This window comes from Salvelinus sp. IW2-2015, linkage group LG13 (assembly GCF_002910315.2).
Source record: "Salvelinus sp. IW2-2015 linkage group LG13, ASM291031v2, whole genome shotgun sequence".
Lineage (NCBI taxonomy): Eukaryota > Metazoa > Chordata > Actinopteri > Salmoniformes > Salmonidae > Salvelinus > Salvelinus sp. IW2-2015.
Window position 1 is genome coordinate 2,413,125 of NC_036853.1, and position 24,162 is coordinate 2,437,286.

The 24,162-nt window shown below is 42.3% G+C and overlaps 1 protein-coding gene across 2 annotated transcripts in view; it reads right to left on the minus strand.

Moving 5' to 3' along the window:
• LOC111971971 (dual specificity protein phosphatase 8-like) overlaps positions 1–24,162 on the minus strand; it is a 94,751-nt gene that overhangs the window by 10,669 nt on the left and 59,920 nt on the right. Inside the window, exon 1 of one of the 2 annotated variants that reach the window (XM_023998766.2) lies at positions 8,569–9,251. The exons of the other annotated variant lie outside the window; for it this stretch is intronic. Coding sequence (XP_023854534.1) covers positions 8,569–8,707 — 139 coding nt within the window. The 5' untranslated portion in view covers positions 8,708–9,251. Of the gene's footprint in view, positions 1–8,568; positions 9,252–24,162 lie in introns of those variants that run through there. 2 annotated transcript variants of the gene reach the window in all.

Here is a 24,162-nt window from a genome sequence, read left to right on the forward strand (position 1 = left end):
TTTACTTTTGTGTTATTGATTCTTGTCTTTTTGAAACCAGGCTGTTGGAAGAGAGAGCCCAGGTGTGGCATGGGCACTCTGGGTCTTTGCTTTTCCTTATGTCTTTACTTTTGTTAGTATGTTTAGTTCTTGTTAACTTGTGGTAGCTTTCTCAGTTTTTGGCTCTAGTTGCTTATGGTTGTGTAGGGTGGCCCGGTATAGCAAATTGTTTGTTAACTTTTAGCTGGGGTGGCTTTTTGGCTGGCTAGCTTGCTAATTAGCTTTCTGGCTAGTCTAGCCTGCTAGCAGTTGGCTAACTTGCCCCTCAGCTTGTGTTAGCTTACTGTTCTCTCTCTTTGCGTCAACCTTTCTTCCTGTTCTCCTTTTTGTCTAGCCAGCTTTAGCTTTCTTGTCAAGGTATCTAAGTGTTGGCAGCTGTTAGTTGTGTTGTTTGTTAGTTTTCTAGCCTGCTAGCTTGCTAATTGCTGTCTAGCTTAACCGCTGGGTTGCTCACCTACTAGCCTTCTCTGTTCTTAGCTCTCCTGTATCCTCACTATAGTTAATTGTTTGTCAGCTATGATCTATTTTAGATTTAGCGTGCTGGCCGGCTAGTTTTGCTGGTTTGCTTTAGTTTAGTTTGTTGATAGCTTTGTTGATAGCTTTGTTGATAGCTTGCAAGATGGCGAACCTCGGCCTGCTAGCCTCCTCATCCTGCTAGCCATAGCCTACTAGCCTTTTAGCCTAGTATAGCCTAACCCCTTTTCAGCTCGTTGTACCTTCTAAGACATTTGGTTATTCATAGTGGGCCTGCATCATGTCAGACCCCAAGCTAGGCACGAGGAAGCACCACAGTGTGCGGTTTCTCTTGAAACTTAAAGATGGGAAAACACTGGATTTGTTCAGATTGGACTTCTCCAGAAGGTTCTTGCAAAATACCCTTAAATTCAATCCAGGTGTTATAAACTGCATTCTTGGGTTGCCTTTAGCATATAGGTTCGATGTGAATTTCCAGACAGCAGCTTTGTTGAAAGAGTTCTAGACCAGGTATGAAAACAAAAAAGCTAAGTTTGATCTGTTCACTGTGGAGAAATTGTCGGAGGAGGCCACTACTAAGGTGGTGGTCATCAGAATGTTCAAAGAAACAGTGAGTGGGGAAGACACATGCTTTTGGCTGAATAGAAATTGTAAAGTGACAGGTGCACCTAAAAAAGTAAGAGATGCTGAAGCCATCTGGAATTGCAGCTGGCGAATTCCAATCCAACAAAGAGCAGATCTATAAGGGTTTGGGGGCTTACATCTGCCCTCTGTAACGGTGTTGGGAGAGAACCAGGGCTTCCTACAACTTATTTAGGAAGTGTGGAGAGCGAGTGGTGTGCAGGGGACTGGGCCACTCCTTGGACTGCTGGAACCGCAGAAAGTTTAATCTCTGTGATGAGGCTTTTCTCTACAGAGATTGCCACCAAGTGTACTCAAAAGGCACCCAAGGGTGGCTCTGGTGTAGTGAGAACTGAGCAGGGGTTGGTCATTATTGTTGATGCGGTGGAAGTTGCAGGTGAGGAAATGGAGGCAGGAATTACAGAAGTTGGTGTGCTGGGAGGGCAGGTTGGGAGGTTGGTTCCTCTGAGACTAGACCAAGAGTCTTCCTCTCAAGCTCCCCTAACACTTTCCTTATTAAACAACATCACTTTCCCTGAAAACACCCCAAACCTACTGTCTCTTCAGACCATTCTTGTGGCCTCCACCCATGCACATCCCCGAATCACAAAAGGTTGATTGAGGTTCAGAAAAGTGGAGAGGAGGTGATAGAAGTGACAGGTGGCACGCTTGGTGACTGGGCTCCACGTTGTTGTTGGGGTATGAGAATGGGCGTCTCCTGACCCTGATCCTTGAAAACGTATTATTGCCATTTATTATGTGTTTTTTCCTCTCTCCTTTGTGTTTGATCCCACTCCAGACAAAGAAGCTGATGGAGGGACAGATCTTGGCACCACCTGGTGGTAGGAGCAGTGCGTTGCGGCTTGCTCATGGACTGGGCTTCAGGCTGTGTTGTTGGGGTATGGAAAGGGGCATCGCAGGCAGCCAGAGGGGACAAATGCAGCATTGTCTTGAGGTCACACACTCAAATGGCACAATCCATTTTTTACTTTGAAAACCAGAGTATCGGTGTTCAAATGGGATCTTGTTAAACCTCTGTGTAGGGTTGGGCACAAATGGTTACATCGCGCCAACATCTTGCAAAGTTTGGTCTGTACTGCTTGGCCAAGCCGGTGCATAGGTATATCCTGGATAACCACCCAGGAGCCTCTCTCGACCAGTGGCTGTCGTGTGTCCGGCACTACAGTCAGAGACCACTGCCACTAGAGACAAATGCAAGGAAGCCCCCCCCCCCTCAGTATCCTGTGTATCCTCAGTATCCAGGGGAGGTCTTGCCAAGAACATTGCTGCTGTACAGGGGGAGCCAGAGACCCTTTTCAACGCGGGACTCCACCAAGCTCTGGCTCACCCCCTCCAAACGACATGGAAGCCCTGCAGACCTCCACAGACTTGCTGGTGTGGATGCATGTGCCAACATTTGTTGACACTGCTTATTTAGAATGTAATGTGAAAATGTAAATTAGTTTGATAAAGAGTAATGCAATTATTTATATACCTTATTGTCTAGTAGGGTATATGACTTAATATATCCCCACAATGGAATTTACTTGGGTTTTAGGGAACTCATACATTTCCATAAGCGTCATTGAAGCTACAGAATTTAATGTTCAACCTTAACATGTGATAACTATGCAACAGAACAGATGAACAGGAATGACATTTATTCTCAAGGTTGGCTATAACTATCTGAATGCCACGCCCCTACTAAACTACAACTCGTCTTCAGATCTCACAGCACCGATAGATGGATTATCTGACAACATCACCAAAACGATGCACATGCTTCCATGGGGCAGAAGTCAGTGTGTTGTTGTGATTCTGGATGGCCAGATAGCTAACAACAATAACAAGAAGCTGCCATGTGGGGAATCGTAGGTGGCTCGTTTCAGCTCCTTTCATCTGGTTCTTGATATCATGTCTTGTTTTGAATGATTTCATGTTAATGTTAATATGGCTCAAATTTGCTAGCTAGCAAACCAATAATTGTAACAATGTCTAAAGCACTGCATCTCAGTGCTTGAGGCGTCACTACAGACCCTGACAACCGGCGTGATTGGGAGTCCCATAGGGCGGCGCACAATTGGCCCAGCGTCGTCCGGGTTTGGCCGCTGTAGGCCGTCATTGTAAATAAGAATTTGTTCTTTAACTGACTTGCCTAGTTAAATAAAGGTTAAATATATATATTTTTTTTAAACAATGTATTTGAGAGGCAACAAGTCCTCATTGTGGAAATGTATTTATGTTTTCAATAAACACTGGAGACTAAATATAGCTTACATATTGTCAATAATCGAAGCCAACCCCGTCTGTTATGCCACCTAGTTGCGCACGCGTTGGTTTTCTTGCTAAACAACCGACCTGTCTATAACCCAGCAACAATAACCCAGCAGTTTTTCAAGAAAACAACCCAACTAAGTGACCCAACGCCTGCAATTAGGTCAAGCAAGTGCAGCTCAAACTGAAAAAAGCCTGTCGTTTGAAGCTCCTGCTCCTTTTAGTTTCAAAACAACTGTTCTTGGACCAGTTGCCCRTTCCCCACAGTCTCACCTTCACCATTATGAACTGAATAGCCAAACTGACCCTGGTTGTTGAGTAGCCATCCACCTTTCAGTCTATGCATGGTAAACAACTCACTGGAAAGAGGGCGTCACAATGGGCCCACCAGCCAGCACAGACTTCCTATTCCCCCCCACATCCCATCTCCACTGTCCCAACACTCCGCAGCTTATATAATGTGTTTTGTTCTCTCCTCTCTCGGAGCGGCCGGGCCCTCCCTCGTTTACCGAATGGTCTCTCTCTCCCCTTTTTATCTTTCCTTCTCTCCCTCCACAGGGCACTCAATGGGGAGAAGTAGGGTAATGTACACAAATCAATACAATCTAAAAATGCGCCACATATGAATGAATTTCATAGAGAAACAAGTTTACAAGAAGTGTATATCAACATATATCAATGTATTGTAGAAAGAAATGGAAAGCTTGTGCAAGTTCATGAGGACAAATGATCCCTGCTCGACACAGAAACACATGGATTGTTTGTTGCCATAATTTGGAAAGCAGAAATGCTTTTTCACCAACACAAATCACATCCTCCATTACTACAAACACTGTCTTCTGGTGAATTTATCCTTTATTTAACTAGGCAAGTCAGTTAAGAACAAATTCTGATTTGCAATGACGGGCTACCAGGGAACAATGGGTTAACTGCCTTGTTCAGGGGCAGAACGACAGATTTTTACCTTGTAGGCTTGGGGATTCGATCCAGCAACCTTGCGGTTACTGGCCCAAAGCTCTAACCAGAATTGGTGAGTTATGATACAAGGTCTGTTTATATGGCCTGAAATCACTGAGATATTGACTGAACAGAGAGAGAGAGAGAGAGAGCCTGTCTGTAACATTACGCTGTTGGTCCTATTGACTGGCCCTCAATACTAGACCCCTCTCTGTGTGTTTGTGTGTGTGTGTGTGTGTGTGTGTGTGTGTGTGTGTGTGTGTGTGTGTGTGTGTGTGTGTGTGTGTGTGTGTGGTTGCATGGGTGTGTGAGGCTTTCAGCTGCATTATGCCTTAATGGAGGGGAACACACACATGCACACACACACGCACACTCTCCCTCTCTTCTCCATCCCGGGGGCATTGATTTGCCTGAATGACTGCCCTCCCTCCATCCCTCTCTTCTATCGTTCATATGGGAGAGACATGACACCATCCTCTGTGCCCCTCCAGCTGTCCCCTGTGCTCTGTAGGGGACATTAGCATTTCAATGTGTGTGTCCCCCCCCTCCCTCTCCCCACTATGACATCATTGCACACATGCCCCACTCCACTCTGCTCCACAAAGAGTCTGCTACAGCAGCAGGGGGCCTGAGGGTAGCCACTAGATCAGCATGTTACAAAGAACACCACAATTGCAATATAGAGGATTGAAGGGCAACCAGTATCTGTTTGTGCCTATGTTTATGTGACGGTAGATTTAGCATGTGGCTAACAAAGATCTATACGTCAGTACGGTAGCGTTAGCATGTGGCTAACATATCTTTTTTGTTGAGTTGAGTTTTATTTCAGTATACATGGCAGCTAAAAAACTGAATTGTATGTACATCAATATATTTAAGAAAAAGTAAATGTCAATACATGTGTTAGCTAATCTAGATCCATATGTTATGGTAGCATTATAATTTAACTATGTGTGTTTGAGTGTAAGTAGTGAAGCTGGTCTGCAGCAGCTAGGCAGCTAACCTGAGGGCAACACAATCTAAAAAGAACCATTAACAACACCTCTATTCTCAACAGGCAACGACAAACGTGTGATTTTTGTCTCTCTCTGGGCTAATCTGCCCATCTGCCTTGAAGCTGTGGTGTGAACACATGCATACGAGCACGCAATGGGCAGTGTGAACAGGACCAGGTGTTGGGCTAACTGCACTGAACCAGCTCACTGCACTGAAACACATGCATACTATACTCTGATGCAGTATACACACTCTACAGCACATCTATACATACAGCAAATTGGCCAGTGTTACCTAGTGTTGATTTTTAGGATTGTTTTTAATATCTATGTTTTTGCATGTTCATTGATTGACTGATTAATCTTATTCTATATAAAGATAAATAACATACATTTTTCTAAACTAATCCAATCAGTTAGTTAGATGTATTGCACCCATTACTGAAATGGTTTTGACAGTCATTCTGAAAGCAGGTTGCCTGTGAATATACATTCCAACTGTTGGATATTCTATCTGTGACTGGATTCCAAAAGGAACTACACATTACTTTGCAAGCCAGCAAAATGTGACTTGCAGGCCTGATGTGGCCTGTAAACCAGGAGGTTCTTAACATCACTGTGTTACGGTAAAACTTGGCCATAAAAGTGAGGCCTTATGATATATGTAATGTATTGTCATAAAAGTTTAATTTTAACGGTAACATTCATCTACAGGAGCAAAAATGAACAATTAAAACAACCATGTCTCTGTCACTAACAAATACAGTCATGGAAAGTAACTCTACGGTTTACACGAAAAGGAAAGGCACAGTGGGAAATGATATTGAGGCGTGGCTTAAAGTGGGCGTGACTTTCAACACATTATTTTTATCTACCCGTGAGCGGAAGTGTTGTACCAGTTTAAGTGGTCCATGATTATGTAACTACATTTTCAGCATATTGGTTACCAGTTTGGATGTTTTTGGAAGTACTTAAGAGCATGTTGCAATGAAGATGTGAAAATACTATTGTAACGTCCTAAACCCAATAGACTGCTTTGCGTAATGGTTAAAAAGACTATATGAGGTGTTATTGCATAACACCATTGGTGCAAACTATATACACTTCATTGTGTTAAAAATACTATATGAGGTGTTATTGTGTAACACTAAGTGTAAATTCCCTAACACTAACAAAGTGTAATAGTGTCAGCACTAAGCACAGTGTTAATTTAACACTGAAAAGTGTGGACCTGTATAGACACTGTCCCAGTGTTGATTTAACACTGGATCATTTGCTGTGTATATAGCTAGACATACAAACACACGTTATGTTGGAAATACACAAACTGTACAGTATATCAATGCACACTGTGCACCACACACATTTTGGAAATGTAACACTTCATCTTCTGCTGTGTGAAAGGTGTAACATAGCTGGCTTCACACACTGCCGATGCAGAAGAGAGAGAAAGAGAAAATAGAGTGGGAGAACCAGAGAGAGCAACAGAGGGCAGAAGAAATGGGCCTTTGTGATAGTTTTACATGTCAATGACCACAGGTGGAGAGAGCGTGAGCACTAACCCGGACAATTGTGCGGTGCATCATGGGTCTCCCGGTCACGGCCGGCTGTGACAGAGCCTGGACTCAAACCAGGATCTCTAGTGGCACAGCTAGCACTGTGATGCAGTGCCTTAGACCACTGCGCCACTAGGGAGGACCATGCAACTGTATTAATCAACAGTCTGATACTGTATAAACTGAATACAGTAGATTACCGTAGAATGTACAGTAAAATACCATACATTTGTTTTACAGCACACTAMGACGTGTCATTTCAACAGTCAAACACTGTAAAATGCACAGTAAAATACTGTAAATGTGTTTTACAGTATTAATTATGTTGCATTGTGAAAAACTGTTGTGGGCGGGGAAAGACTCTGTGGCTCATTAACATATTTTAAACCGTGCTTTGTAAGAGGCTTTATTTGTTGTACCCGTGAGTACCCCCGCAGAATACAGTAATATATTGTATTTTAGGAATTCTTCAAACCTTGTCCTGAACCTCTACAGTAACTTACTGGCCAATTGTTGCCAGTGATTTACTGTAATTCAGAATACAGTTCAAAAACCTTTTGAACTCTAGTGCACAGTATTGTTGTTTCTCACCCATTAACATATTTTGAGGCGTGTCTTATAAGAGGCTATATATGTTGTGCCTGTTAATGAGAGTCCTGTACCAATTTAAGTGATATGTGGTAGTGATTCCCTACCAATTAAACGTATATAGGGAACAGATCAAAGCGGCAGTAAGTCACAGACCTTTAAAGGTTGAGTGGCTAGCCATGTCCTTTTGATCTGTTCTGCCCGGTAGTATTGATATTTTACAATCCTTTGTTAAGGCTTAAAGTGAAAATGATAGAAAACACCATATATCAGTTGGCATAGTGTAATATATCATTAAATATTCACTATTAGCAATTGCTGATTTTATTTGATACAATTTAAGAATAAAGTACTATCATGCTGTTTTGCTATATATATTTACTGCAGCATGCTGTAAATGATGGTGCATTGTTGAGAATGAATGTGTCCAGAGAAAGAATTGCTGGCTCATTAACATATTTTAAGGCTTGCCTTGTAAGAGGATATATTTGTTGCACCTGTTAGTGAGAGTCCTGTACCATGTAAGTGATATGTGGCAGTAGTTCCCTAACACCTAAATGTATGTAGGGAAAAGGTCAGAGGTGTAAGGTTAAATAAAGGTAAAATAAAAAAGTAGCAGAGAAAGTATCTTTTAWTGGTTGAATATTTACCTATGTCCATATTTACCTATGGCCTCTAGATGTGCAAGCGATAAATAACATAGATTATTCATCAATTCAAAATGCCTACAGCCATGCTGCTTGCTATAATCCCTTATAACTACAGTAACATACTGTAGACAACAATGTGTACTGTTTAATGCTTACTTTTACTGTATTGTACTGTGTTTCATTGCTCTGGCATTAAGTTACCATGAATACTGTAAATTAGATTACAGTAAAACAATTGGTACCGTAAAATGGATTACAGTATCTGTACTCACTGGCCAATTGCTGCCGTAACTTACTGTCAATTATACAGGAAATGTTTTACAGTGTACTGCAGCGCTGAGCTCTCTCTCTCCCTTTCTCTGTCATCTCTTTCTAACCTACTGACAGTCCTCCCCAGATTGGGTCAGTACACACCTCGTAGCGCCCTCCCCTCCTTGGTCCTGCGGACTCTGATCTTCAGCCTCCTGTCTGACTCCTGCAGGACAGGCCAGAAACAGTCCTCAGCCGGGGCTATGACCACGTCCAGAGGCATCACCCTCAACACGCTCAACATACACGCGTTCTAGTGCACTCAGATCTGGAACACACTGACTGCCGTCCAGACCAATGGAGTCCAACAGGAAAAAGTTAGCTGAACGGCTAAACAAACAAATCACTTGTTCCGAAAAACTTCAGAGGGAAAGCCGGTCCGGTCTAAAATTCCACACTACAAAGTCCCAGCTGTCACTACTCCCACTGGTGTTGACCAAGTCCAAGTCCAAACTCAGATCCCAAAGTCCAAGGAGGGAAGGAACCTTAGTCCCCGAACTCAAGAGAACGGACGGAACCCACTTCCAGAAAGTAAACTACTTCCAAACATCTGTAGATGTACTGCCCACAAGTTCCACAAGTCAGTTCTAGAACTCATTCAGTTCAAATCCACCAAGAATCATATTTTTCCTATAATATCTACCAAAGCCATAGAGGTCCAGCAGTATTTTGAGGAATAATGAAAGGAAGAACTATGGAGAGAAGAAAGAGGAAAGAGTGTACATGTCTGTCTGTCTGTCTGTAGCTGCTACTGAGTGTCTCTCCGTGTGTGTGAGCCCACAGGCAGAAGAGCAGTACCCTATTGTTGTGCTGTTTCGCTCTCCCCGTCTCTCATTCGCTCACACTTCTCCCCCTCCCTCCCTGCTTCCCTCTCTCTCTCCCTCCCGCTCCTCTGTGTAGAGGATGACGTAGTTGTTCTCTCTCTCCTCGCTCGCTCGCCCGGAGGGTGAATGAGCTCACTTGCCGTGAGCTCAGACTCTGACCCTGCCCTCCCCCTCTCCCCTCCTACCTCCCACTCTTCCTCCCTCACTCCCTCCCTCTCTTGTGGAGCCAGTGCTCCGTCATAGCTAATGTCTAAGGCATGTAACCGCATTCCTTACTCACCAGACAAATATGTGGTCACCTCAGGGGCCTAGTGAGCTGGAGCAGGGAGAGACAGCAACTACTGCTCTATGGGTTTTAGCAAGATACACACTGCATCTCTATGTGTTTGTGTTCAATTATATAGTTTGTGATTTATAATGTGCAGTGTGTATACAACAAGTAGATGACATCGCTCCCTCTGAAACACATCACTCTCTGCCTTTGCAAAACACACACCCAATGCCTATGTGTGTTTAATTAAATAGGGTATGTTTTCTGATGTGCAGTGTGTGTGTGTGTGTGTGTGTGTGTGTGTGTGTGTGTGTGTGTGTGTGTGTGTGTGTGTGTGTGTGTGTGTGTGTGTGTGTGTGTGTGTGTGTGTGTGTGTGTGTGTGTGTGTGTGTGTGTAGAGGAGGGGTGTGATATAGACAGTGTGTTATAGTGTGTGTGTGTAGAGAAGGGATGTTAATTAAACACTGAGTTTTAGAACGTGCATGTACTGAACAATGTGTGTGTACCAGTATGTCTTTCATTAGATAGTGTGTGTTCACACTGAACAACAAGTGTGTGTGTGTTATGTATCACATATTAGTGTGAATGTATCAAATTACATTTGTGTGCTTTAGAGAATTTGTACGCGCTTACAGTGCCTTCAGAAGGTATTCACACCCCTTTACCCTTTCCATATTTTGATGTGTTACAGTCTGAATTTAAAATAGATTAAATTTAGATTTTGTGTCACTGATCAACACACACACAACCCCATAATGTCAAAGTGGATTATAATTTTTTTGAACATTTTCAAAATTGAAAGTTAAATGTAAAGCTGAAATGTATTGTGTCAATAAGTATTCATCCCCTTTGTTATGGCAAGCCTAAATTAGTTCAGGAGTAAAAAAAAAAAGCTTAATAAATTGCATAATAAGTTGCATGGACTCATTCTGTGTTCAAAAATAGTGGTTAACATGAATTTTAATGAGTACCCCATCTCTGTACCCCACACATACAATTATCTGTAAGGTCCCTCAACCGAGCAGTGAGTTTCAAACACAGATTCAACTACAAAGACCAGGGAGGTTTTTCAGATTGGTAGATGGGTAAAAAATGTTAAAAGCAGACATTGAATATCCCTTTGAGCATGGTGAAGTTATTTATTACAATGGATGGTGTATCAATACACCCAGTCACTACAGGCATCCATCTTAACTCAGTTGCAGGAGAGGAAGGAAACGGCTCAGGGATTTCACCATGAGGCCATTTGTGATTTTAAAACAGTTACAAAGTTGAATGAGGATGAAAACTGAGGATGGATCAACAATGTTGTAGTTACTCCACAATGCTAACCTAAATGACAGAGTGAAAAGAAGGAACCCTGTACAGAATAAAACTATTCCAAAACATGCAGCCTGTTTGCAACAAGGCACCTAAGTAATACTGTAAAAAATGTGGCAAAGAAATTAACTTTGTTCTAAATAAAAAGTGTTATGTTTTGGGAAAATCAAAAACGACACTTCACTGAATACCACTCAAGCATGGAATCATCATGCATCATGCATCATGTTATAGGTATGCTTGTCATCGGAAAGGAATAGGGAGTTTTTCTGGGATAAAAAAAATGGAATACAGCTATACGAACAGGCACAACCCTAGAGAAAAACCTAGTTCAGTCTGCTTTCCACCAGACACTGGAAGACAAATTCATCTTTCAGCAGGACAATAACCTAAATCACAAGGCCAAATCTACACTGCAGTTGCTTATCAAGACAACATTGAATGTTCCTGAGTGGCCTAGTTACATTTTTGACTTAAATTGTCTTGAAAATCTATGGCAAGACTTGAAAATGGCTGTCTAGCAATGATCAACAATCAACTTGACAGAGCTTGTAGACTTTTAAAAAGAGCAATGGGCAAATAATGTACAATCCAGGTGTGCAAACCTCTTAGAGACATACCCAAAAAGACTCTGTAAAAGAACTGTAATCGCTGCCAAAGGTGCTTCTACAAAGTAATGACTCAGGGGTGTGAATACTTACAGCATGTAAATTAGATATTTCATTTTCATTTTCAAGAAATTTGCAAAAAATATCGAAACACATGTTTTCACTTTGTCATTATAGAGTATTGTGTGTAAAAAAAAATATTATACATTTTGAATTCAGGCTATAACATAACAAAATGTGGATTAAGTCAAGGGGTATGAATACTTTCTGAAGGCACTGTATTTATGTGTTGTGCAGTATGCGGCATGTATTGGAGTGTGTGAGTATTCAATTCAATTCAAATAACTCTTATTTCCTGGGAGGGAACTTCATGTATGGTGAAGAATGGTACAAACAAGACATATAACAACATAGAACACAAAAACATGTAGGCTACAGTATAAAGGATTAGACACATTCTATGTAATTCCAGGGTATATCCACATATATACAAATACAAACTTCAATAGAGTTAAGTAGTTTAATGGATGTTGGCACAAAACGAGATGCTGCTCTCTTAGATTTGAATGGGAGAGCTTTATACMTGGGCCTGGGGGGTAGCGGGCTATGCTGGTCTATACCTGGTCATTTAGTGTGTTTGTTATGTCAAACGCTATTTGTTCCCCCTTCTTCCTCACTCGTTTTTTTGTAAATCTCACTGAGGGGTTCCTGGCTTGCTCCAGGAACCCCACTGATTCTTAATACCCTGTCCAATTATTAAACTTCCTTTCCCCTCCATAGAAAGAACACAGATACACAGTGTGTTGAAAAAGTATTTAGCCCCTTTCTGATTTTCTCCAATTTTGCATATTTTTTATAGTGAATTATCAGATCTTCAACCAAAAACGAATATTAAATAAAGGGAAACTGCGTTTACAAATAACAACAACAAAAAACTTTTTTTTTTTATTTAATGAACAAATTTATGCAACACCCAATTCTCCTGTGTGAAAAAGTAATTTCCCCCTTACACACAATAACTGGTTGTGCCACTTTTATATGCAATGACTGTAACCAAATGCTTCTTGTAGTTGTTGATCAGTCTCTCACATCACTGTAGAGGAATTTTGGCCCACTCTTGCATGCAGAACTGCTTTAACTCAGCGACATTTGTGAGTTTTCAAGTATGAACTGCATGTTTCAAGTCCTGTTGCAACATCTCAATTGGGATTAGGTCTGGAGTTTGACTAGGCCATTCCAAAACTTCAAATTTGTTGTTTTTTAACAATTTTCTTGTAGACTTGATTGTGTGTTTAGAATAATTGTCTTACTGCATGACCCAGCTGCACTTCAGCTTCAGCTCACAGACGGATGGCCTGATATTCTCCTGTAGAATTCTCTGATACAGAGCAGAATTCATGGTTCCTTCTATTAAGGCAAGTCGTCCAGGTTCAGAGGCAGAAAAGCATCCCCAAACCATCACACTACCACCACCATGCTTGACCGCTGGTATGAGATTATTACTGTGGAATGCAGTGTTTGGTTTTCGCCAGACATAATGGGACCCATCTCATCCAAAAAGTTGACTCAAGTTTGCCAAAAAAGCACCTGGAAGCTGCTGGATGATCATCAAGAATCTTGGAAGAATGTTCTATGGATAGATGAGTCAAAAGTACAACTAGCGGAGTGGAACTATCCTTCCATGAAGTTGCATTATTTTCCAGAGAACGCATAGAGCCCGGAGGTGATTATCTCTTTCATACCATGGCTATAATTTAACACATTTGCCGCTAGAACTGTGTTTATTTGCCGGTAGAATTGTGTTCAACATCTATTGAAGTAGCTCGACAGTTTACTAGATAGCTACAGTAGTTGCCTTGGTAACCAAACAAACAGACTTCCTAGTTTAACTAACCAAACCATCTGTCCTAGCTTGCTTTTATGAAAATCCAATTCAACAATGCCAATAATGTTTTCAATTTAACTTTTGCTCAAACATAGAACATGTAAGAATTAACTATAGCCATTGAATTCTACCGTGCAGATATACCGTTGGGAAATAATGCACACTCTAGAATGCCCTTCAAGTCAATCAGAAACGAGTATTCAACAATCACATGGTATAATGAGTTTTGAATTCCAGTATGGATAGACCATTTTGTGTAAGTGTGTGTGTACAAGATCTCGTTGTTTTACCAATTTGACTTCAGATTATGACGTTTATCCATGTTTCTCCAAACGTCACATTTCAAAGTGTTTTTGACACCCTGACTACTCCTGCTCAGCATCGTTCCGTTTCTCCAAACGTCACATTTCAAAGTGTTTTTGACACCCTGACTACTCCTGCTCAGCATCGTTCCGTTTCTCCAAACGTCATATTTCGAAGGGTAACGGTTAAGGGTTAAGGTTTGGAGAAGGGTTAAAACATTAACTTTAAGCATTGGGATAGGGTAAAGGGTAAAAAGAATATATAACTGAGGGTCTATCACTGGAATTGAAGATGCAACCGTTGGATCTGGAGTCATGGGATTATGCCCATCTGCTTTAGCAAGCCAACTTGATGGCAATAGCACTCACTGTTGCCCCTAGTGGCCAGTTCTGAAGGCATTTCCTGACGTCCTCCGGACATGTCAGACGCCCAATTTTGAACAATCTGCATGTTCCGGCTCTTGTCTTAAGACACTATGTTCTCGCTCGGGGAGCAGTGAGAAAGAAAGAACACAAACACACACACACACACACACACACACACACACACACACACACACACACACACACACACACACACACACACACGATGCCTTACGATGCCGTATGACAAACATGTAGGCTAACCATAGAAATAGAATCCACCCATTATGCCATCATTGCTTTGAATGGGGAGGCCCGTTCTATAGATTTTATTTCTATGGGCCAAATGTCCTCACGCTAAGCAACGAGGATTAGCTGCTCTGTTTTAGGAAGTGAAAATCTAAATAATCATTTTGATCATCAAGTTAAAATGTAGTTATTGTCACCCTAATCCTACGATTATCTAGATTATCTTTCTAATGTCAACGCCAATCATTTTCTTCAGGTATGATCACAGAACAATTGTAAAATATACTACATTGTTGCAGTAAAAATCGTTAACTGAATGAGCTACATTGTAAAGTTTTGTTTTTAGCCTCGTAATGGTTGAGGTTTGGATTGGGAAGGGCAGACTGATCCAAGATCTGTGATTAGAGGGAAGTTGTTATTCCTATAACCCTGTGAGTGAGTGACTACAGTGGTGGAACTAGCAGTAGGCCAGCGTCTGTGGTCCACGATGGTCAGAGAGAGAGGCAGAAGAACTAGGTCATTTGGAAATAAGCGCTGAAAACCCTGCCATGTGTTCCTCTGTAGCTCAGTTGTTGTATGCATGTAAAATGCTTTGGATGAAAGCATCTGCTGAATTCATTCTCTTGATGAATCATCACTAACTCTCACATGAACGTACTGTACGTACACACACACAGCAATGCTTAGTAAGCCCTCAATTACAAGTTCCTATCCACCCGTCTGGAAATGATATCAACCTCAGATGTCAACACAGCTGTGGCACTCCCTAGAGGCCAAATTGTGTGACTATTGTCATTATTTAAAGCAAGCATAAATTGGCTTTTAGTGTCCAGTAAGTTCATGTCCATTTCTTTGAGTAGCCAACTACAGTGGGGAGAACAAGTATTTGAYACACTGCCGATTTTGCAGGTTTTCCTACTTACAAAGGATGTAGAGGTCTGTAATTTTTTATCATAGGTACACTTCAACTGTGAGAGACGGAATCTAAAACAAAAATCCAGAAAATCACATTGTAGGATTTTTAAGTAATTAATTTGCATTTTATGCCAAATACATTTAAAATCCGTTTTTGACAATTCCTGACATTTAATTATAGTAAAAATTCCCTGTCGTAGGTCAGTTAGGATCACCACTTTATTTTAAGAATGTGAAATGTCGGAATAATAGTAGAGAGAATGATTTATTTCAGCTTTTATTTCTTTCATCACATTCCCAGTGGGTCAGAAGTTTACATACATTAAATTAGTATTGGGTAGTATTGCCTTTAAATTGTTTAACTTCGGTCAAATGTTTCAGGTAGCCTTCCACAAGCTTCCCACAATAAGTTGGGTGAATTTTGGCCCATTCCTCCTGACAGAGCTGGTGTAACTGAGTCAGGTTTGTAGGCCTCCTTGCTCGCACACGCTTTTTCAGTTCTGCCCACAAATTCTCTATAGGATTGAGGTCAGGGCTTTGTGATGGCCACTCCAATACATTGACTTTGTTGTCTTTAAACCATTTTGCCACAACTTTGGAAGTATGCTTGGGGTCATTGTCCATTTGGAAGACACATTTGCGACCAAGCTTTAACTTCCTGATTGATGTCTTGAGATGTTGCTTCAATATATTCACATAATTTTCTTTCCTCATGATGCCATCTATTTTGTGAAGTGCACCAGTCCCTCCTGCAGCAAAGCAACCCCACAACATGATGCTGCCACCCCGGTGCTTCACGGTTGGGATGGTGTTCTTTGGCTTGCAAGCCTCCCCCTTTTTCCTCCAAACATAACGATTGTCATTTTGGCCAAATCAGTTCTATTTTTGTTTCAATAGACCAGAGGACATTTCTCCAAAAAGTACGATGTTTGTCCCCATGTGCAGTTGCAAACCTTAGTCTGGCTTTTTTATGGTGGTTTTGGAGCAGTGGCTTCTTCCTTGCTGAATGAGTCGATATAGGACTCGTTTTACTGTGGATATAGATACTTTTGTACCTGTTTCCTCCAGCATCTTCACAAGGTCCTTTGCTGTTGTTCTGGAATTGATTTGCACTTTTCGCACCAAAGTACGTTCATCTCTAAGAGACAGAACGCATCTCCTTCCAGAGCAGTATGACGCCTGCATGGTCCCATGGTGTTTATACTTGCGTACTGTTGTTTGTACAGATGAATGTGGTACCTTCAGGCATTTGAAAATTGCTCCCAAAGATGAACCAGACTTGTGGAGGTCTACAATTTTAATTCTGAGGTCTTGGCTGATTTCTTTTGATTTTCCCATGATGTCAAGCAAAAAGAGGCACTGAGTTTGAAGGTAGGCCTTGAAATACATCCACAGGTACACCTTCAATTGACTCAAAGGATGTCAATTAGCCTATCAGAAGCTTCTAAAGCCATGACGTCATTTTCTGGAATTTTCCAAGCTGTTTAAAGGCACAGTCAACTTAGTGTATGTAAACTTCTGACCCACTGGAATTGTGATACAGTGAATTATAAGTGAAATAATCTGTCTATAAACAATTGTTGGAAAAATTACTTGTGTCATGCACAAAGTAGATGTCCTAAACGACTTGCCAAAACTATAGTTTAAATTTGTGGAGGGGTTGAAAACCTAGTTTTAATGACTCCAACCAAACACGGAACCCAAACAGGCTGCGCTCGTGCACCATCGTGGGCCATCGTGCGACATCGTGCATAAATGTATTTTGTCCCCTCACACCAAACGCAATCACGACACGCATGTTAAAATATCAAAACAAACTCTGAACCAATTACATTCATTTGGGGACAGGTCGAAAAGCATTAAACATTTATGGCAATTTAGCCAGCTTGCACTTTCTAGCTAATTTGTCCTGGGATATAAACATTGAGTTGTTATTTTACCTGAAATGCACAAGGTCCTCTACTCCGACAATTTATCCACACATAAAACAGTCAACCGAATCGTTTCTAGTCATCTCTCCTTCTTCCAGGCCTTTTCTTCTCTGGACTTTATATTGCGATTGGCAACTTTCATAAATTAGGTGCATTACCGCCACCGACCTCGTTCGTCTTTCAGTCACTCACGTGAGTATAACCAATGAGGAGATGGCACGTGGGTACCTGCTTCTATAAACCAATGAGGAGATGGGAGAGGAAGGACTTGCAGCACGATCTGCGTCACAAATATAACTTACTTCTATTTTAGCCCTTGGCAACGCAGACGCTCGTTGGCGCGCGAGAGCAGTGTGGATAATATGTGTGTGCAATAATTCAATAATATAGATTTCTAAATTTATTTTGCAACGCTCGCGCACGCGACGCGAGCAGTGTACTCAGGGTATAAATGTATGTAAACTTCCAACTTCAACTGTATATACAGTTGAGCAGCATCCCGTCGTCGCCTCTTCACTGTTGACGTTGAGACTGGTGTTTTTCGGGTACTATTTAATGAACCTGCCAGTTGAGGACTTGTGAGGCATCTGGCTCTCAAACTAGACACTCTAATGTACTTGTCCTCTTGCTCAGTTGTGCACTTGTGCATCCCACTCAGATCTTCAGTCTCTTGGCAATTTCTCGCATGGAATAGCCTTCATTTCTCAGAACAAGAATAGACTGACAAGTTTCAGAAGAAAGTCCTTTGTTTCTGGCCATTTTGAGCCTGTAATCGAACACACAAATGCTGATGCTCCTGATACTCAACTATTCTAAAGAAGGACAGTTTTATTCCTTCTTTAATCAGAACAACAGTTTTCAGCTGTGCTAACATAATTACAAAAATGTTTTCTAATGATCAATTAGCCTTTTAAATTATAAACTTGGATTAGCTAACACAACATGCCATTGGAACACAGGAGTGATGGTTGCTGATAATGGGCCTCTGTACGCCTATGTAGATGGTGTTGTTACCTAACGCACAACCCTGGTATTTCCACCTATGCAAAACAGTGGTATAGTGTATGTGTTTCTTAGTGGCAGAGTGAGAGCTTCCTTCCTCTTCTAGTTAGGAGATAGGGCTCAATAACCTCTTCCTCATTCCATCCCCATAAAGTGTGTCAGGTTAGGTTCTCAAAGCACAGCAGAGATAGGTTGTGCCTAAGGAGCTGCACCACCTGCCTGCCTGTAAAGTCTGTTAGGTTAGGTTGTCTCAGTACAGCAGGGCAAGGATAGGTTTCGCCGAAGGAGCTGCACCACCTGCCTGCCTGTCTCACACCCCAGGACACACTTGACAGAAGGGAGGGAGCGGCACTACAGTACAGTACAGCACATTTAGGGCTCGTACAGACAGAGACGGGTAAAATGCACAAGAACACATTATGATTCTGTCTTTAAAAAATGTCAACTTCTAATACACCTAAAGGAAAGCCATCTGCCATCTCCATGGTCTGTCAATGTTTGAACGGGTTTGAAAGTCTGAAAGGATATGCTTAATAACTTACAGTAACACGTTTTCAAATATAAGAGCTACAGTATATGTAATGGAAAGTTCTGTTAATGTGAATAGTATGCATGTTGACTATAATATGTTGAATGTGATAGCATGTTATATTCTCTCTCTCTCTCTCTCTCTCTCTCTCTCTCTCTCTCTCTCTCTCTCTCTCTCTCTCTCTCTCTCTCTCTCTCTCTAATCAAATAAAATGTTATTGGTCACATACATGTGATTATCAGATGTTATTGCGGGTGTAGCGAAATGCTTGTGCTTCTAGCTCCGACAGTGCAGTAATATCTAACAAGTAATATCTAACAAATTACACAACATATACCCAATACACACAAATCTAAGTAGGAATGCATTTAGACGATGTCAGAGCGTAACGGACTAAGATACAGTAGAATAGTACAGGAAAACAGTATGTACATATGAGATGAGTAATGCAAGATATGTAAGCATTATTAAGTAAATGAGATACCATAGAATAGTATAGAAAACAGTATATACACATGAGATGAGTAATGCCAGACTGTAAAGTGGCCAGTGATCCCTAGTCTATGCCTATAGGCAGCAGCCTCTAATGTGCTAGTGATGGCTGTTTAACAGTCTGATGGGCCTTGAGATAGAAGCTGTTTTTCAGTCTCTCGGTCCCAGCTTTGATGCACCTGTACTGACCTTGCCTGGATGATAGTGGGGTAAACAGGCAGTGGCTCGGGTGGTTGATGTCCTTGATGATCTTTTTGGCCTTCCTGTGACATCGGGTGCTTTAGGTGTCCTGGAGGTCGGGTAGTTTGCCCCCGGTAATGAGTTGGGCAGACTGCACTACCTTCTGCAGAGCCTTGAGGTTGCAGGCGGTGCAGTTGCCGTACCAGGCGGAGACACAGCCCGACAGGATGCTTTCAATTGTGCATCTGTAAAAATTTGTGAGGGTTTGTCTCTCATGCTCGCTCTCTCTGTCTCTCTGTCTCTGTCTCTCTCTGTCTCTCATGCTCACTCTCTGTCTCTCTGTCTCTTTCTCGCTCCTTCTGTCTCTCTCTCGCTCTGTCTGTCTCTCTGTCAATTCAATTTCAACTCAATTTAAGGTCTTTATTGACATGGGAAATATATGTTTACATTGCTAAAACAAGTGATATAGATAATAAACAAAAGTGAAAAAAGAAAAGAAAATAACAGTAAACATTACACTCACACAAGTTCCAAAAGAAAAAAGAAATTTCAAATGTCATATTATGTCTATATACAGTGTTGTAACGATGTGCAAATAGATCAAAATAAATCAACATAAATATGGGTTGTATTTAAAATGGTTGCCCTTGTCTTGAGGCAACAGGTCAGAAATCTTGCTGCCGTGATTGCACACTGTGGTATTTCACCCAAAAGATATGGGAGTTTGTCAAAAGTGGATTTGTTTTCAAATTATTTGTGGGTCTGTTTAATCTGAGGGAAATATGTGTCTCTAATATGGTCATACATTTGGCAGGAGGTTAGGAAGTGCAGCTCAGAATTCCACCTCATTTTGTGGGCAGTGTGCACATAGCCTGTTTTCTCTTGATAGCCAGGTCTGCCTACGGCAGCCTTTCTCAATAGCAAGGCTATGCTCACTGAGCCTGTACATAGTCAAAGCTTTCCTTAATTTTGGGTCAGTCACAGTGGTCAGGTATTCTGCCATTATGTACTCTCTGTTTAGGGCCAAATAGCATTATAGTTTGCTCTGTTTTTTTTGTAAATTCTTTCCAATGTGTCAAGTAATTATATTTTTGTTTTCTCATGATTTGGTTGGGTCTAGTTGTGTTGCTGCCCTGRGGCTCTGTGGGGTCTGTTTGTGTTTGTGAACAGAGCCCCAGGACCAGCTTGCTTAGGGGACTCTTCTCCAGGTTAATCTCTCTGTAGGTGATGGGTTTGTTATGGAAGGTTTGGGAATCGCTTCCTTTTGGTGGTTGTAGAATATAACGTCTCTTTTCTGGATTTTGATAATTAGAGGGAATCGGCCTAATTCTGCTCTGCATGCATTATTTGGTGTTTTACATTGTACACAAATGATATTTTTGTAGAATTTTGCACGCAGAGTCTCAGTTTGGTGTTTGTCTCATTTTGTGAATTATTGGTAGGTGAGCGGACCCCAGACCTCACAACCATAAAGGGCAATGGGTTTTTATAATGGATTCAGGTATTTTTAGCCAGATCCTAATTGGTATGTCACATTTTATGTTCCTTTTGATGGCATAGAAGGCCCTTCTTGTCTTGTCTCTCAGATCGTTCAAAGCTTTGTGGAAGTTACCTGTGGCGCTGATGTTAAGGCCAAGGTATGAACAGTTTTTTTATGTGCCCTAGGGCAACGGTATAGATGTAATGTATAGATGTAATTTGTATTTGTGCTCCTGGCAACTGGACCTTTTTTTTGGAACACCATTGTTTTTGTTTTTGAGATTTACTGTCAGGGCCCAGGTCTAACAGATTCTGGGCAGAAGATATAGGTGATGCTGTAGGCCCTCCTTGGTTGGGGACAGAAGCACCAGATCATCAGCAAATATTAGACATTTGACTGGAGATTCTGCAGACTGTTCTAGTGCCCTCGCCAATTCATTGATATATATGTTGAAGAGGGTGGGGCTTAAGCTGCATCCCTGTCTCACCCCATGGCCTTGTGGAAAGAAATGTTTTTATTTTGCCAATTTTAACCGCACAGTTGTTGTTTGTGTACATGGATTTTATAATGTTGTATGTTTTTCCTCCAACACCACTTTCCACCAATTTATATAACAGACCCTCATGCCGAATTGAGTCAAAAGCTTTTTTGAAGTCAACAAAGCATGAGAAGAATTTGCCTTTGTTTTGGTTTGTTTGTTTGTCAATTAGGGTGTGCAGGGTGAATACGTGGTCTGTAGTATGGTAATTTGGTAAAAAGCCAATTTTGACATTTGCGCAGTACATTGTTTTTGCTGAGGAAAGGTATGCGTCTGTGCGATTGGGTCTTGGACTTCCTGACGGGCCGCCCCCAGGTGGTGAAGGTAGAAACAACATCTCCTCTTCGCTGATCCTCAACACTGGGGCCCAACAAAGGTGCTTTCCGACTCTCAGCGCACATCGCTACAGAATGACGCCTCACCTAAGGGAAGCATCAGGGAGTGTGTATTTTCTTTTTTTTAAGGTGGGAATGACGTCGGGTCCGGGAGCAACCACAGGCTCTCATGCTTCAGACAGATCGCCAGGCTCCCCTGCTCCCGCTGGCTCGTCGGGCTCCCCTGCCTCAGCCGGATCGTTGGGCTTTCATGCCTCTGCCGGATCGCCGGGCTCCCCTGCATCGGCCGGATCGCCGGTCTGTCTGGTTCCCGCGCTCCAGCCTGCGACAGGTTCCCGCTAATCAGCAGGTGTGACCGGTCCGATCCTGATCCCCAGGATTGTCTCTTTGGTTGGCGTCCTGCGGCTGCAGCAGGAAGCACTAGGGAGGGGGTACCGTCACGTATGCTCTCTCTCCGGTGATCTAGGTCGCCATGTTCCCGCGTCTCAGCCGAACTGACAGGTTTCCCGCACCTCAGCAGAGGTAAGCAGTCTGCAAAAGGGATCGTCACTTTGGTCGGGGTCCTGCGGCTGGAGCCGCACATCGGGTGGGGGTACTGTCACGTGTGCTCCCTCTCCGGCCTCCAGGTCACCAGGCTGCTCGTTATGGCGCACACCTGTCACCATCGTTATGCGCACCTGCGCATCATCAGACTCCCCTTGTCTCATCACTTCCCTGATTACCTTCCCTACATATGTCACTCCCTTTGGTTCCTTCCCCGGGCGTTGTTTCAGTTTCATGTCTGTGCGTTGTTCGTGTTTCGTATATTGATTAATTCACTCACTCCCTGAACTGTCTTCCCGACTCAGCGCATATCGTTACACTCATCCATATATTTATATGTAAATATTCTTATTCCATCCCTTTACTTAGATTTGTGTGTATTAAGTATTTGTTGTGGAATTGTTAGATCACGTGTTGATTTTGTTGCACTGTCGGAACTAGAAGCACAAGCATTTCGCTACATTCGCAACATCTGCTAACCATGTACAGTGGGGAGAACAAGTATTTGATACACTGCCGATTTTGCAGGTTTTCCTACTTACAAAGCATGTAGAGGTCTGTAATTTTTATCATAGGTACACTTCAACTGTGAGAGACGGAATCTAAAACAAAATCCGAAGGGAAAATCACATTGTATGATTTTTTAAGTAATTAATTTGCATTTTATTGCATGACATAAGTATTTGATCACCTACCAACCAGTAAGAATTCCGGCTCTCACAGACCTGTTAGTTTTCTCTTTAAGAAGCCCTCCTGTTCTCCACTCATTACATGTATTAACTGCACCTGTTTGAACTCGTTACCTGTATAAAAGACACCTGTCACACACAATCAAACAGATTCCAACCTCTCCACAATGGCCAAGACCAGAGAGCTGTAAGGACATCAGGATAAATTGTAGACCTGCACAAGGCTGGGATGGGCTACAGGACAATAGGCAAGCAGCTTGGTGAGAAGGAAACAACTGTTGGCGCAATTATTAGAAAATGGAAGAAGTTCAAGATGACGGTCAATCACCCTCGGTCTGGGGCTCCATGCAAGATTTCACCTCGTGGGGCATCAATGATCATGAGGAAGGTGAGGGATCAGCCCAGAACTACACGGCAGGACCTGGTCAATGACCTGAGAAGAGAGCTGGGACCACAGTCTCAAAGAAAACCATTAGTAACACACTACGCCGTCATGGATTAAAATCCTGCAGCGCACGCAAGGTCCCCTGCTTAAGCCAGTGCATGTCCAGGCCTGCTGAAGTTTGCCAATGACCATCTGGATGATCCAGAGGAGGAATGGAGAAGGGTCATGTGGTCTGATGAGACAAAAATAGAGTTTTTGGTCTAACTCCACTCGCCGTGTTTGGAGGAAGAAGAAGTATGAGTACAACCCCAGAACACCATCCCAACCTGAAGCATGGAGGTGGAAACATCATTCTTTGGGGATGCTTTTCTGCAAAGGGGACAGGACGACTGCACCGTTATTGAGGGAGGATGGATGGGGCCATGTATCGCGAGATCTTGGCCAACAACCTCCTTCCCTCAGTAAGAGCATTGAAGATGGGTCGTGGCTGGGTCTTCCAGCATGACAACGACACGAAGCACACAGCCATGGCAACTAAGGAGTGGCTCCGTAAGAAGCATCTCAAGGTCCTGGAGTGGCCTAGCCAGTCTCCAGACCTGAACCCAATAGAAATCTTTGGAGGGAGCTGAAAGTCCGTATTGCCCAGCGACAGCCCCAAACCTGAAGGATCTGGAGAAGATCTGTAGGGAGGAGTGGGCCAAAATCCCTGCTGCAGTGTGTGCAAACCTAGTCAAGAACTACAGGAAACGTATGATCTCTGTAATTGCAAACAAAGGTTTCTGTACCAAATATTAAGTTCTGCTTTTCTTGATGTATCAAATACTTATGTCATGCAATAAAATGCAAATTAATTACTTA